Source organism: Aphis gossypii, chromosome X (genome assembly GCF_020184175.1).
Source record: "Aphis gossypii isolate Hap1 chromosome X, ASM2018417v2, whole genome shotgun sequence".
In the NCBI taxonomy this organism is placed as follows: domain Eukaryota; kingdom Metazoa; phylum Arthropoda; class Insecta; order Hemiptera; family Aphididae; genus Aphis; species Aphis gossypii.
This window is the reverse complement of record NC_065533.1, coordinates 33,555,772-33,572,407: the sequence shown is the minus strand read 5'-3', so window position 1 is coordinate 33,572,407 and position 16,636 is coordinate 33,555,772. Positions and strand designations below refer to the sequence as shown.

Below are 16,636 nucleotides of genomic sequence, written 5' to 3'. Positions count from 1 at the left end.
GTTTGAATTTTTTGAAAGTTTAATTGTATATATATAAAGATAGGAAATACTCCATGGCAAAAATGTTCAAGTATTCCAATGAATTCAATTTTTAGAGAAACAAATACTTATAAACTATGCCTATATTAATTTTATGTTTTTAAATTTCTATAAGTATAACCTATCTGAGTAGTACCTTTGACTAAAAGCGTTATATTACAGTAATAATAGGAAAAACGAATAAAACCGGTGAAGAGATTAGGAATCACGTAATATGTTTAGGAAATAAATAATAACCTCTTTTTACAGTAAACTGGATTTTAAATAATTTTAAATTTGTGTCTATATTATTTTTGAATACTTAAATATTTAAATACGTATATATTTATCGAAGATAATTATTTATAAACTAGATCACCTACGAAGCACGAAGTTTAACTAGGTTTTAAATTCTTAATAAACAAAATAAACTGCTATACGATAACTAATAAGGTTCTAATGTTATAATGACAAAATAGTTTGCATGACTACAATATTTCCAATATTTCGAGCCATCTATGTTCGTTGTCGTAAAATAGTTTTGCTATATTATAACATCATACTAGAGTGTATAGTCTCCGTTTTAAAAACGCACATCATAACTACTTTTTGTTCAGTAAAACTAATTTTGTGTTAATAGATTTAATATAACAGTAAATGAACCTATAATTAAATTTAAAGGTAAAAACATTATCTGTGTTAGCCTCGGTATTTAACGGTAATTTAATTTTTCAGTGAGTTATGTTAATAATTACAATATAATATTACTTTTACTACATGCAAAACATTGAGTAACTACTACACAACTAATTCTTTTGAATAAATGATGGTCTAGCAACGTATGTAGATATATATTTTATTCTTTCTATCTTTCTATAAAATAATTGCCTCGATTAGATAATTTTTCAATAATATATAATACATATTAATCATCTCAGCAGAAAAAAAAATAGTTAAATTTTAACAAGATTACTAAATCGTTTTACGTGCTTATAGGGGTTAAAGATTGACCGAGAAAATAAAATCTATAGAACAAGTTAAATATAAAATCCTAATGTAAAGTTTAGTTTATCCTGAAAAAATATTTCAATTATTTTACATAATGTGTTTTTACGATAATTTAAATATTTTTAACTAATGACTGAAGAAGATATTATAATTATGTCTTGTAAAAAAATGTTTTATTATTTAATGTAATTCTTATTAATTTCTAAATCTATAGACTATAACTTAAGAATCTAGAAGTTAAGACGTGTATCAAGAAAATTAGAGTTTATTTGAAAGTGAAATCGTTAGTCCATATTATAGATTAGAGGGTACCTATATTTTTAACTCATACGTATTACATAGGCTATGTATCTTTATAACCAATTCATATAATTTTAACTTAACATAACATCGATTTGGAAAATAAAGTTGAGAAGTTTGTATACCTATGTAGTATGTACGTACCACTCTGTGCTACATGCGATTATAATTTATTGTATAAATTGTTACGATATTGCGTCACTGAAATACAAAATTTATCGATTCTGCAAAAATATTCAAATATTTTGAAAGGTTAATTCTACGAAAAATTTAATAAAATTCATATTTAAAACTATTATAAAACTTAATAATAACCATGAGTTGTTGTATATAATATATTTGTGTATGGTTTTAAAATTCATTATACTATGGATTATTGAGTAATTTTTAAACTTTACAAGCTATTTAAAAATATACAACGTAAAAAAATGTTATTTATAGGTAATAACTTCATTATTTAACCATACCATCAATTAATATTAATGTGATGCCTAATTTAGAAACTAAGGATTGTTTATCATTGAAAAAATCTTTTAAAATGTAAATATATTTTAAAAGTTAATACGATTGCATATAATATGGGTATTTTTATTCAAAATAAAATATTAAAATAACAAAATATCAAAATAAGTACACAATAAAATAAAAATATTACAGTACACGTATTTATTCTGTGTATATTATTATTCAACGATACCAATAAAATATATTTAGTAAGTAATTTAATAAGACATCTTATTTTAGAATAAATTGATATAAAAACCATAAATTGTGCAATGTAAATTGTAATTATATTATTATTATTATTTATTACATTCACGTTTCCAATTGCACAATCCTATTTTAACTAATATTCAATATATTAAAATACTTACTTAGGTACCTATGCATTCGAATTATTATGCGATAATTCACAACCAATATGCTTTCGATTTTTGAAGTAATAATAATATGTACTATCCCTCGGTAAACGAGCAGGTCCAAGGAAGACCAGTGGTGAACACGACATAATATGCTGTTCAGTTTTTCATCAATTTATTATTAAGTACCACGACTCAAATACGTAGCTGTAAGCTAGGTAGGTACCTATTGATTTTGTCCTACACGTGAGGTTGTGAGTTAGAATAAATAAATAACCATTAATGGAAATGTAACGCATTTCTTAAAACAGTAAAAAACCACATTTTAACAGTATTTTTTTTTTTTTTTTTTTTAATTTTTGCTACTCAATACCAGATTAATACGGTATATAATTGCAGGTTCCTACCTATTACTGCACTGCCTTGACGGAAAATAGTGATGCTAATTTCGCCAATCATTAACCGAATGCTTTGGATTTCTAACCACTGTGGTGACATGCCATCTCTGGCCGTTGTCACTATATTTTAGAATCTCTCTGGTGCTGCTGTGTCGTATACGCATCGTCTGCACCACTGACGACGGAAATTCGTAATCGGAACGTTATGCAGCCGAAAGCAAACAATACGTTCGCGCTCGCAAATGAGTACCTATACGTAAAAGTGACCATCGCTAGAAAAAAAAAACGTACTGCAGCGTGAGCCAATCTAACATGTCATCCTGTAATACATTTGATTCGTCGTATGTATAAACTGAATAGTTACTCGGAGCAAACGGACCGTAGGTACATATAATGGAAATTAAAAAGAAAAACAACAATAATAAGACTAAGATCGATTAAACTCGGATAATCCAGTGCAAATAGATGGACACGGGCGGACCGTAATACGCATCGACCATGTCGCGTGGCCGATAAGACGTCGGACGATATATATCGTAATATCGTATAGGTATTATACGCGTATAAGTATTATTACACAGGTACGTGGTGCATGTAGTCGATGTGGGTAAACGGTCGGAGAAGAAAACGGGAGAGAGATAGAAAAAAGTTTCACTTTCGCGGTGTCACCGTGCGAATGGTTTAGTCAAAAAATATAATACGACGTGCGTTAACTGTAATATACCTGCCTATGTCATATTATTGTATTGTATGTAGTAATTTATTTAACTAACCGCATATATTTCCTAAGATGGTTTTTGAATTAAAAAAAAAAATAAATAAAAAAATATGGTTTATTTAGTATGAAGCAGATGTCTTTTGTATTTATTCATGATTATGAATTATCATCATTTATGAATTATAGCACTTTTAGGATACACTTGTATAAGAAATAATGAAATGAAAAATACTGTTTTTACTAGTAGTGATGATTCTCGGCGATAACTCATAATAACTTAAATACTTCATGATCGGAATGAGAACACTTTTGAAAAAAATCGGTTTTAATTTCTTTTTTTTTAATAAAAGTAATAACATATTTTATAGTATGGAGAGGTAGGTGAACAACTACTTTATAAACGTGTCTTTTGCTGCTTTATCAAATAATACAATAATATTATATATAATAATATCTGGTGTTGTAACTACTTCAATCAGTCAATATCATGCAAAACCATTTGAAATCAAAAATTACAAAAAATACTTAGAAATTAAGTGTAGCCCGTTAAATAAATCATCATGCACACAAACTTAATACTTGCATCATTGTTTTATACTTGTTCGTGTGATCTGCTCGAAATGCCATTACGTAACAATAATATAATATTTAAGTGTCCGGTGCACTGGTAACGCGCGCGCGCGCGCGTGTGTGTATATATGATGTGATCGTCTGCCTGTCCGTATTCCATATTATTACATTTATTGTAGAAATAAATTCCTGACGACTTCTCGTAGGAATGTCCTCTACAGCCGGTTAACCAAAATTTTAGAGAAATCTTAAAATTTTAACTGTTATATTATTACTGTATTACATTCCTTATACTCGACTGCTAAAATACGATAATACGATAATAACTCGATAATACAAGTACATAAATGTTATTTTACCTATTACCTTATACTCAAAGGAGGTGCAACTATAGTGCATACTGTAGTATTTTTTTGGTTGTTGGGAGGTGTAGAAGGTGGTTGTAGTATTCATATTTTTTCTTTATTAATTTTATTAGTACTAGTATTTATTGTTTTTGTTGTTCACGTTTTTGGTTTTAAGTACAATTATTACGAAACATACCACTTTTATTTAACATTTATTAACAAGTATATTTTGTAGTTTCATTTTTATCATCTGACCATCATAACCGATTGTGTATTTTATTAGTTAACAAATTTAAAACATTACACGTATTTTTCATGGTCTACCCGTTCAGAAAGTGGACAAGTTGGTATAATTTCTCCGATGAGTTGGATAAGGAAATAGGAAGTATACTGCTTCGGAGTTCGGATACTTAAAGTATACTGCAATAATTACAAATTAAAAACTCATTAGATTACTTACTATGAAGAATGACTAGCAGAGTAACGCCGGGCATAAAATAAATATTTAATTTTGGTGAAAGGTCGTCGAATTAAAATATATAGGTAGTACGAATTTCTCACAATTGAAAATATTCGAAACTTGTAGTAAACTATTTCGGAATATAATCGTTTTCATATCCATAGAATAGCTTACATATTAAATTTAGGAAGTTTGTTATGCATAATACTAAGTAACAAACCAATAAAATAAAATAATATTTTCATCATTTTTCTTTGGCTTAAACAAATGTTACACTTTTAAATTGTACTTTGGAGATTATATCATACACAATATACGATTTTATACAATAACATGTTTTTGATTACATTAGAACTGATGAAAATAATCTATTAGACCAATAACAGTAAAATTAATAAACGACAAAAATTAAATGCTTGGATATGGAAATGTAAGAAATACAAAATTCAAGCAACACATACTAGCGTAGTTAAATCTATTCAGTTTTGTGTACATAACACACGTGGGATCGATAATATCTATTCTTTAAGCTTTGACGATTTTAAACGAGATAATATTATTAAAAAAGTAAGATTTAATATACGCCTTACACATTATTGGAATTACACGTCATAATATTATTTATTTTTATTATTATTGCTTGGGACTTAAAATATACTATTCATTTTTTTTTTTTTATAATGTTTCGTTGAGGTTAAAAATTACAATAGTCAGACAATTTGCTGTCTAGTATAATTAAATCAATTTCTTAAAAAGACAATAGTGTTCGGTGAGCAGAAAATAAAAGGGGGATATATAATGCAAAAAGAGAAATCTAGTGCAATCAAAACATTACCTTATTTAAAGTAATTTATATTTGTGTAAGAATTCGACATTTCATTACAAATAAATAACAATCAATTTAATAGTATAATAGATCTGGAAAATAATATAAAATATCAATTCATAAAATTAGTGAAATTGGTCATTATTTTATATAGATATAATATAATATCTAATATATTATACGACCGATAAACATTTTTCTAATGAAGTTACAACTAATGTATTTGAAGTGGTCTGAAAACTAAATACGACAATTAATAGTTTTGTCAATACTTTATTTTTCTTTACCTATAAGTAGTTAGTATTTTTATAGATTCAATTCTTGTAATTATAACTATTAAACAGTACGACTAAAAATACATTTGATATTAATATAATATTAACAATTAACTGGTTATTTTATGTATTCAAATATATTTTATAAATATGTGAAGAAAAAATAAATCCAATTCCTCATTACTTTCTTCTAAAAAGCTGAAATCAAATGTAGGATGACAAAAAAGTTTAGTTAGCATATGAGTTGATATCACTTCTTAAATGTGAGACGATGATGATTTATTATTAAAGTTTCCCTACATAATCATATAATGAAGCATTATAAAAGATATTCACAACAATGAAAATATATACTATATTTTCAATTTTGCGCCTTACCTATAGATTTCCATGCATCATATTTGATAAATAAATTTACCATGAATAACACAAACATAATAATATCGACATCACGAATTCAGCTTTCGAATAACTCCACTACCTATTGCAGAATTTCATTGTGAAAAAGCTACACAGCTCCTATAACGGGACCGTAGACGTGATTTTTTAATGAAAAATCGTTCCATAAAAAAAAAAAAAATTAATAATGAAAATTTCACGTCCAAGATCATTATTATTAATAAATAAATAAATAATAATTAGTTTAATTTTAATACAAAGTATAAGTACTATATTATTATAGTTAATATCATTACATATTGTCTTCTGCTTCATTAAATTCTTAGGGTTTCATGGAAAATGGGAAATTATCCTTTTGATAATATAATATCATACTGGTCGAATCATTTAACTCGATTTTTATAATGCTTATAAATATATAATATAAATTTAGTATCAAAATTAATAGTTCACCTTCCAAGACACCAACCCTATAGTTCTAATAAATAATAGTCAAATAAATATCATCACTATTACCTATTATAGAATTATGTCAAGTCTTGTTGTTACAATTTCAACTATATTATTAAAAATGTATTATTATCATTATTATCATTATTTTTATTTTTTATCTGCACATAGCCCACTCGTCATCGTGGTCATCACGGTGACACAATGACAATGTATGGTTCACGGATCCGGGGGAGCTTATTACGACTCAGACCAGATCTGATTATTGCATATTAATGCATAATATTAATTTCTATATAATATATGCATATTATATCATATAAACACAATCACTATTGACGGAAAATGTAATTAGAAGTATTAAAATAGTTTCATTAATGTACTTCTCACCACTTAAGACTCACTTGTTTGTATTAACTCTTAAAAATGGATAACAGATGTACACATTGTACATCTGTAGGTAACTAAATTTATTATATTTTAAACAACAGTTAATTTAGTGAAAAACTAGTTGTTCCGTTATTATTTTTAAGTGAAAAAACCTAGTAATAAAACTTTCTAAGCTGCTTGTTTTCCAGGTTTTTCATGCATTTTAATTATCTTAATATAACATAAAAACTTTTAATTTTTATTAATATTCCGTCTCATTTCTCATAATAATTTTTAATAACAAATGTAAATTAAATATTTTTAAAATCTAATATTCAAATCAATTTCTATTTAATGATTATTGTTAATTTTAGTTTTTTAAAATGTATTTTATAAATATTAATATGTCCGTGGTAAATGCAACTATTTTTTAAAAATATGCAATTTTCGTACTAGAAAGAATTTTGTAATTATTATTATAGTAAAGTTCTATTTAGTATCTACTATTTATGATATTTGTTCCTATAAGAATATATAACGAGGCACATACAAATATATATTTATATAATACCATAATTAAGTTTGTACTTCTAAGTCATAAAAAATAATTAATAGATTAATAGCGATTGATTAATTAATTTTATTATTTGCACTAATAATTATTTTCCTTACAAATAAAGTTGTAACGAAAAATAATACATTTTAACTACTCATGTTACACACAAGTAAGTTGTAAATTTCAAGTCTGGATAAAGTGGAAAGGAAATTTGTTTTTTGTGTATTTTGTTAACCTTACATATAGTACGATTGAATCTCGATAACTTGAATCTTAAGAGGAATACAAGTAAATGCATATTATGTATTTAAGTATTTTCTAAATTATACACATAATTAGACACAATTTATTGCAAACATTTCAAGAGGTAAGGAAAATAATTTCAGCTAGTGAGGTTCAAGTTCGTGTCTCAAATGTAATATTATCAATTATAATTTATGGTATTTAAGTACTTATTTTATATTATTGTATAATTGTATATTTATTTATACACCTCGTATAGAAAATAGAAAAATTGTTTATTTACTATTTTATTGGAACTTAAAAATTATCATTTTTAGGTTCGTATTTAGACCTAGTATTTAGGCTACACCAAACTCAAGTAATTTAATCTAATCTATTATGCCACACAACGCTTTGTCAATAATAAAAAATGGCAAACCTAATTATAGTTCACTAAAATGTATACATAATAAAATTGAGCACGGAAGAGGCAAATGCAGCTGTCTCCTTTGCAAAGTATTCTACCCCCAAGATTTTCCATTAAAGTACTTAATATTTTACTATTTAAAAAAAAAAAATTTAAATATATCCATTATGTGAAAAAATATTAATATTATATCATACTATATTTAATACAATTTTATATTTTCTCATAATAAGACTGCAGTTTCATCAATTTTTACCGGTTTGTTCTATAAAAAAAATAACTGCGCAACAATGACAAATATAAACTGTAACCTCAAACCACTCAAACCAAATAATGAAATTTAAAGTCAAAAAAATGTTATTTTATATTTTCTTATCTTTAAAAAGAAAAAGTTGAAAACTATTGTAATATTTTTATGTTTGAATCTATAATAATATTCCTAATACGGTTTAATAAAGTCATATGCATAATTTTGTGTAAGGGTTAACTTCAACCCTCAAGATTAACCTCAAGGTCATAGTTCGAAAAAAAATTCCAGGATTTGCTTGGATCCTTGGAGTCCCAAATTTTTTAAGAGGATTTGCGCACGCTTATGGTAGGTAATAATGATTATAATGATTCAGAAAATTATTGCCCATGGTTGCTAATAAAATGTCTATGTTTATTATCTATTATAATAATACTTCTCTATTAATCTGTGACGAATATTATTGAATTTTTCATTTTGTCAAGTATGAGTCAAAAACTATAATAACTTATTTTGGTACTTGTTTGTTATCGTTCTGCCAGTACACGACAAAAAATGTATCACCCCGTCGTATAGTTTGCCGTAATTTTTCCTACAATTATCGTGTTTAGCTCATGGTAATAATCTATTTTTTGGAAAATGAAAAAATTGCACTGTTACCTTTAATAAAATTATATAATTTAAGACTAGGCTCAACATTTTTTTCAGATTTTTGGAAAGCTTATAAAACTTTGTAGCGAAAAGAACTCTAACATAATACTGTTAACCATATAGTTGTATTTTTGTTGATCCGAACACAGGGGCCTGGGGTACATATCAAAAACATCGAAAGGTTATGAAGTTCTGCTAAATGGGGAAATAAAAAGCGTTTTGGAATGAAAAGAAATTTTCTGAAATTGTTTTTGGCAGAATTTTTATGGAGAACCACGTCTAGAGGGAACAAAATTGCATTTGAAACTATCTTAAAGATATATCTGAGTTCTTTCCTCAATTTTAATTATGATAAACATATTCTATTAATTATATATTTTTTAAATTTATTATATTATAATACATTTATTTTTCTAACATTTTATTATTAATAATGTATATTATTTATATATATATTATATTGTTTGTTTTATTTATGGTGGAGTGATACATATTATGCGGTATACTGGCGGCGTGATAACAAACAAGTACAGTTATTTTCTCTCTGCAAGTAAACTGTAACACTTTTGCTTTATAGTTTTTCAATATTACTCTATTAATCTAGTATTTTATCAGCTAAGATAGGGTTAGGGTTAGTGTCTCCCTATCGATGAGCGAATCTCGCACTAGCCATTATAAACAACTAGTTACTTATAAAATAATATAGGCTAACTGCAAGTATAGAAGGTATTATGGTAGGTCTGGTCTTAAGTATTAAAACATACACACATAGGCCGAGAGACACAAATTATGCTTGTATAATATAGTAGGTACTTAAAGGTATTTATTTATTATTGTTATTTATAGACGAGTACGCACATGAGAATTAATATAGTATAAGGTTATAACTCAGCCGTGGTCCGCCAATTGCAGCATTGAAAACCTTTAACCATGATAATAATAATATTATTATTGTTACGACCATGTGTCACAATGAGTGACTTTGACCATACAAAAATCTTTGAACTTACTGATTAAATTTACTGTGAATCGAAAATCAAATCGTTAATATAATAGCTCGGTATGGTAATGAGCTTATTATAAACGAATAATATTATGTGCGTAAAAATCACTTGATCACGTCCGGGGATCAGAAAATTCGTTGTCGTCACAGCCATCAAAGACCTGTGCGAAACGACCTTAATGATATGATTCGTTAATACAATTAACATATAGGTGAATCGCCTATATAATTATCAGGTTGTAATTGCAACATAATTTGTAATTTCTATGGATCAGTCACCTTAGTGACGATATCTAGTAACATAATAATAAACACTTTAGGTAAAAATCACAATGTGTTATAAAAACAATTGTATTTTGTGATGTATATATATTATATATATATACATATATATATGTGTGTGTGTATATATCATTTTAGAACAAAAAACCAAAATGAAATTTTTTAACTATAATTTTTTATTTGTTTCGTCTTTTACGTTAGAATTTGGAGTGGCAGTTCTAACCACAGTGTTTACGGTACGTGATTTTTAATTTTTTAATTTAAATCATGCCTATTTTATTTTATTTTTATTAAAATATATGCGTACAGCCCATTTGGCAATTTCTATTTTAAAACCATATGTGTTAGTAGGTATTAGTACCTACATAATATTGAACAAATTCCACTATCACTTATTTTAGTATATTTATCTCTCAACAATATAATAAATTATATAAATTATTATTGCTATATTTTTTACTTTCAATATAAATAAAATTATTTTTGGAATTTTTAGACAAACCACGAACTTTCAGATGCAAAATTTGATTATATGTTGGTAAAATAAGTCTATATTAACTTCTCATGATCTTCTATTAAATATTCTATATCGTATCCTTTATACGAGTGACATTGATAACAATGATTAATAACAACTCTATAAGAATTAAGTACATTATACAAATAAATTATACATTTTTTTATACCAAGTTTAAATTGTTTTATAACTTAAAATAAATTATTTATTTATTCTAGATGTTGACGTTATCCGTAGTTATGGTAAATGTATCCGAGTTATCAAGTATGTAATATTCATATATTTCCCATATTATTTACGTCGTTATTATGATTTTTATATGATAAATGACAAATATAAATAATAAACTAGATTACTAACTTATCATAATAGTCGAAGTAAAATATGTGAAAAGTACAAAGAATTAAAAGAGAAAATATATATATATAATATATTTATGTACATATTTAGAATTTAAAATACTCTAATTTCCACAAAGATTCCGGAAAATCACAGCTTTATTATCTATGTTTGTGACTAATTATAAATTTGTTTTTACTCGTTTAGAGAATCTAATCGTTTTGGGATCTATATTCTTATTACTACTTACTTGGGGAATAGCGATTACAGGAGCTTTATTGGTAAGTTAAGATATTGTTGTATTATTAATATGATGTGTTATCAATAGAAGACTAATGACTAAACTAATAAAAAATAATTTAAATCATTGGCACAAAAGACAATAGAATATAGTATAGACAAATTTATCATCGCTTTAATCAATTCTTACACGTATTTGTTTTTTTTTTTTTTAAATTAAACTTTTAACAAAAATTATTATAGTTATTCGATTACTAAAAGTCAAAAATATTGAAGAATTTTTAGTATAGGTACTAAATAAGTTAGGTATTTTAATTATATTCAGTTTATAACTAATTTATACTGAATTTAATCATAGAGATCAAGAAAATTGATAGCTTTGACAATTGTTATTTGGACAATCTTCATTATTGAATGGCTAGTTTTATCATTATACTTTAGAGTACTCATGCACAATATGTAAGGTATTATATGCGGCAATTTATCGTCATGGTATTAATAATTGTTAAAATATTATACAGCAACTACTGTGTAGCGCAGAATACGAGGTGTGCACCAACCATGTGGCTTATAGGCGGAGGAGCAACTAATTCATCTAAACCAGATGACGTAATGTACCAATAAATTTATTTAATAATATCATATTAGTATAATTATGTATTAGATTTGTTAGTGTTTAAGGGCATAAACATCTCTGTAGTAATCGATATTTGAGTGTTTCCATTGTATTGTACGTTTTAAATTGTAATTATGTAACTTTAGATTAATTAATAATACGACATTATTTAAGCTTTATAAAACCTAAGAAAACAACTTTTAGCTTAATAAAAATAATATAGAAACATTGCAGCACCAATAAAATAGTATCCGTGAGTCAGTGACAGGAACAACTATACTAAATGAAGAAATAATAAGAGTAAATACATTCGTCATTCTTTACAATGAAAAAACATAAATATTTTATCGTACTTTTATTAATTTAATAATAGGTATACCTAACCGTTATAAGTCTTACATATTCACGTTAAAAATAATATAATTACACATATAATTTTTTTTATCATACATTTTTATTTTGACGATTTTATTAGTATTAAACACCAGCCACGGTTCTAGGACTACATTTTTGTATGGGCAACAGTAGATTTATAATTAAGTTTTAACTGTGAATAATATTTCTAATTTACTCCCCATTCCCAATACATTTTTAAATAATGAACACCAGAAATTTTGGTATGGGCAGCTGCCCAACCTGCCCATACGCTAGAACCGCCACTGTTAAACACACATTTCACATACAACCATGTGTATAAGTTAGGCAATAAGTACTAATAATAAAATGTTCATGAAACATAGTTTCTGAGTTTTTTTAAATCTAAATAATTTAATCAGTAGTAGATATAGCATGTAGATGCTTACGATAAATGATACATAATATATGTAAACATAAAATAATATTATTGTATGTTATATAACTTAAAAATATTAACAAATTTTAAGGACCCTGAAGTCGACGACGAAAGTAACAGTACAGATCCAGATTCGGATGACGATAACCGTAGAAGACTATGGTCGATAATTGACTCTCCCAAACTAACTGTTAAGACTTTTCACCCGATGAAAACAAATGTAATTCCAAACACCATCGCTACTACTCCTGCTGTAGATACCGTTATTTCAAATCAAACCAGTATGATAGTCGGTGTCAACAACGGGTGTGGGTGTGAACGTCACCCGCGGACTACTACCGAAAGCCCTCCTAGCGATTTGATAACGCGCGTCATTGAGTACAGGAAAAATATGACAATGTATCGTCAAACTTCGGAGGCGGCGATACAATTGCAAAAGAAAAAAAGTGGGGAAAAAAATGAGGTACCGTCAGTTAAGGAATATAATGATGGTGATGGCACAACTAGAGAACACCATAAAAAAAAAGGATATGATAGTAAAATCGTCAAAACAGCGGATGAAGATAACGGTGATAAAGGGGAAGACAATGAAGAGGATAATGAGGACGACAATCCAGTCGGCGACGAAACAGAGGAAAAAGACGATAGTACCAAAAAAACCGCTGATTGCCAACTCGTAGATTTGTTAGTTATGGCATTTTTTTTACGTAAGACTAAAAATATTTTTATTTGTTTTTTTTTTTTGGGGGGGGGGGGCGCAAAGTTTCCAGTCAGCACACTGCTGATCATTGATGATCATATTCGTACAATGAATATACATGGGTGGTACACTAAAAAAAAATTGCCTACTTTAATTTGTAGGTATCGATTGGACCTTGGATATAGAGTAGGTCACTATAATGGGGTGGGTTAAATTTGAATGCAATGATAGGTATTATTGTTTACGAAAACCGATTCTGAACGGAGATGATTTGCCAGCCAAAGATATATTTTCCAGTGTTTGAAGAAAAAGGTGGCTTAAGTTTTAATGACAGAAATATCTCAAAACTAAATCACGTAGAGAAAATGGCAATTTAAACAAATGTTGTATGTTTTCTATGACTAGTAATTTGTAACTATAACAACAATCTAAAATTATTTGACTGTAAATAATAATCATTATTAATATTATTTTACACATTTAATATTTGATTTCGTAAAATAATGATGCTTCGAGTTTTACCTATAGCTATTTGAAGAAAAACTTATGGAAAACTTAGTATTATATTTTTTAACTTTTGATATAAATACAAAAAATTTTATGAATTTTCAACTACAAAATAACTTGAAAATTGTCGCGATTTTAACATATTTCGTAAAAATTTATTGAGCCGAGTTATGAGCCTAACAATTTTCGATTTTTTTTTTTTTAATACAATAAGAACAAATTAAGAGACTTTGTATTACATTTTCAAATTTGTTTGGCACCCAAAAATATTTTTTATAGATACTTCAAAAAAAGGAATACTTAAGAAAAATCTAAAATTTCAATCATCTATAATAAATAGCTTAAATAAGCTAAAATATTTTGAAAATTTAACTGTGTATAGATAACAATAATATAAACATTTGGTGAACATTTTAAGTATTTACAGTGATTTGTTTTTAAGTTACAACTATATAAAAAATCGATTTTGTCAAAAACTGGTTTTACGTGGAAATTTCCTTTTTTTCGTTACTTTTTTTTTTGTTATTACCAATTTATTTGTTAGCTACTGGAAACTTCTTACTTTTGACTTCTATAATGCACCAAAGATATTCATTTTTCCATCAGAAACCCTCCTTAAAGTTTTAAATTGAAGCATTATCTCGACATGTTATAGTGTACATAGACAAAAAAAACACACATCATTGTAGAATTAATATACTCCTCACTGCGTTTAGAATATAATATGAACAGTTTAATAATAACTACAGTATAATATTAAATACATATACTTAAAAATTAACAAACTTAAACTTTTTGAAAAAACTACTTATATATAAAAGTATATTATCCATTTTTGATGATGCTCAGTAATTATTTAGAGCAATATTTTGTACAACCCATCAGACAACATGTGATGGTAATGCGAATTTTCTACTTAACTCTAGGCTATTCTCAGCGTTTGACCAACCTAAATTAAGTTTAATGTAGTATAAAAAAAAATAACCAGCCGTATGTGATTATTGAATGGGAGTGTTAGGACGGAGTTGGTAATCGTGTAGTTCATTATCTTAACTAATAAGAGCATAAGCCTAATTTAAAATTTAAAGGGCTTCGCGCTTCGGTGACCTCAATTTTTCATCGAAATTTTGGTCTTACTTATAATACCATTTTTATTGCAGTGTTGTACGTGTATGCGTTGTATGTACTATTGTCTTATCACAATGAATTGAAATTAATGCAGAATTGTAAATGTACAATCCTTACATAATATGAAATGTTACTATTTGAACGCAGCCATTAAACAGTAATACAATACGTACCACATGGTAGGTCAGTATAGAAGATGGCTTCAATAATAGAACGTTAGAACATTAAATTTGAAAATAATTTTATTTTAGTGACTGTATTTAAATTTTAAAAATAAAAATACTTAACAATAAATAATAGTTGATTTGTTTTATAATAGCATGTAAAAATGACGGTAGGTTAAAAGGTAAATAAAATTAAAATAAAACAATGCATACCTATTCGATATTTGGACGATGGTCGTTTGTGGTGAAGGTAATAATTTTGACCAAAAAATTAATAGCCCGTTTGGGCGACTATCATTTGTACCGCTTGGACGAGTGAAATTATATTTTTTACTTATTACGCGAGGTAAAAACCTGGCGACAGATACGGATGATACTATTGTATTTTTATAAAAAGTCAATAGATACTTAAAAATGTACTAATTACATTATATTATATCATTTCATTTACAATTTTTTGACTGTAGATTACTACCTAAGTGTATATAGTACTATTAATATCTACACCAATATTTTTTTTTTTTTTTTTAATAGGACTTATTTTTAATGATTTATATTTTATATGATATTGTATAATTAATTGTTGAGTGTATATTATAAGTATTTTCATACCGCCCGAAAGTTATTTTTAGTTGAATAATCCTCACTCAAACGGTATACATCTATTCGCCCAAACGACCATATTTTGGGTCGATTCGCCCAAGCGGCTAACCCGGCCTATGCCCCGATATTTTAACAACATTAGAAATAAATCTGAGGAAGTTTGATATACATAGCATACAGGTTACAAGTATACTTCAAATCATTGAGTAGATTAATGTACTGAATTTGAATTCAATCATTGAATATTTACGAAAAACAGTTTTGAGAGGAGACAGTGTGACTATTTCTAAAAATATTTTATAATGTATTTATATCGCACTATAACAGTAATTCATTTTTGAAATTGTACGATAATATGTTAAACTAGTTCTTTCTAAAAACATTACATATTATAATATAAATTAATAAATTAGTTTATATATTTATGAATATATAAAAACTTAACAATGTTAATGATACATTTATAATGTTAGTTAAAAATATTGTTTTGACATATTTTATCAATATTAAAAATATTTTTATATCTAGTTCTTCTTAATTTATAAAATTACCAATTTATAAGACATATTTTGCCCATTTTATGTACTGAGCAATTTATTCACTTAGCTATTTCACGGAATTGACTGAAATTGCCCATTTAATG

The 16,636-nt window shown here is 26.6% G+C and overlaps 1 protein-coding gene across 6 annotated transcripts; it reads left to right on the top strand.

Moving 5' to 3' along the window:
* The first annotated feature begins 10,419 nt into the window (after window positions 1–10,419).
* LOC114132466 (bromodomain adjacent to zinc finger domain protein 2B-like) lies at window positions 10,420–15,523 on the top strand. Of its 6 annotated transcripts, none has more exons than XM_050207842.1 (8): window positions 10,527–10,622; window positions 10,883–10,920; window positions 11,122–11,167; window positions 11,450–11,523; window positions 11,841–11,941; window positions 12,004–12,091; window positions 12,983–13,598; window positions 15,259–15,523. In XM_050207842.1, the coding sequence occupies exons 3-8, from the start codon at window positions 11,122–11,124 to the stop codon at window positions 15,345–15,347; spliced, it is 1,014 nt and encodes a 337-aa protein (XP_050063799.1). In that variant the 5' UTR covers window positions 10,527–10,622; window positions 10,883–10,920; the 3' UTR covers window positions 15,348–15,523. The 6 variants fall into 6 exon arrangements, with proteins under 6 accessions (XP_027853727.2, XP_050063799.1, XP_050063798.1 ...); XM_050207841.1 differs by having other exon boundaries at window positions 10,883–11,032; XM_050207840.1 differs by having other exon boundaries at window positions 10,883–11,036.
* The last annotated feature ends 1,113 nt before the right edge of the window (window positions 15,524–16,636 follow it).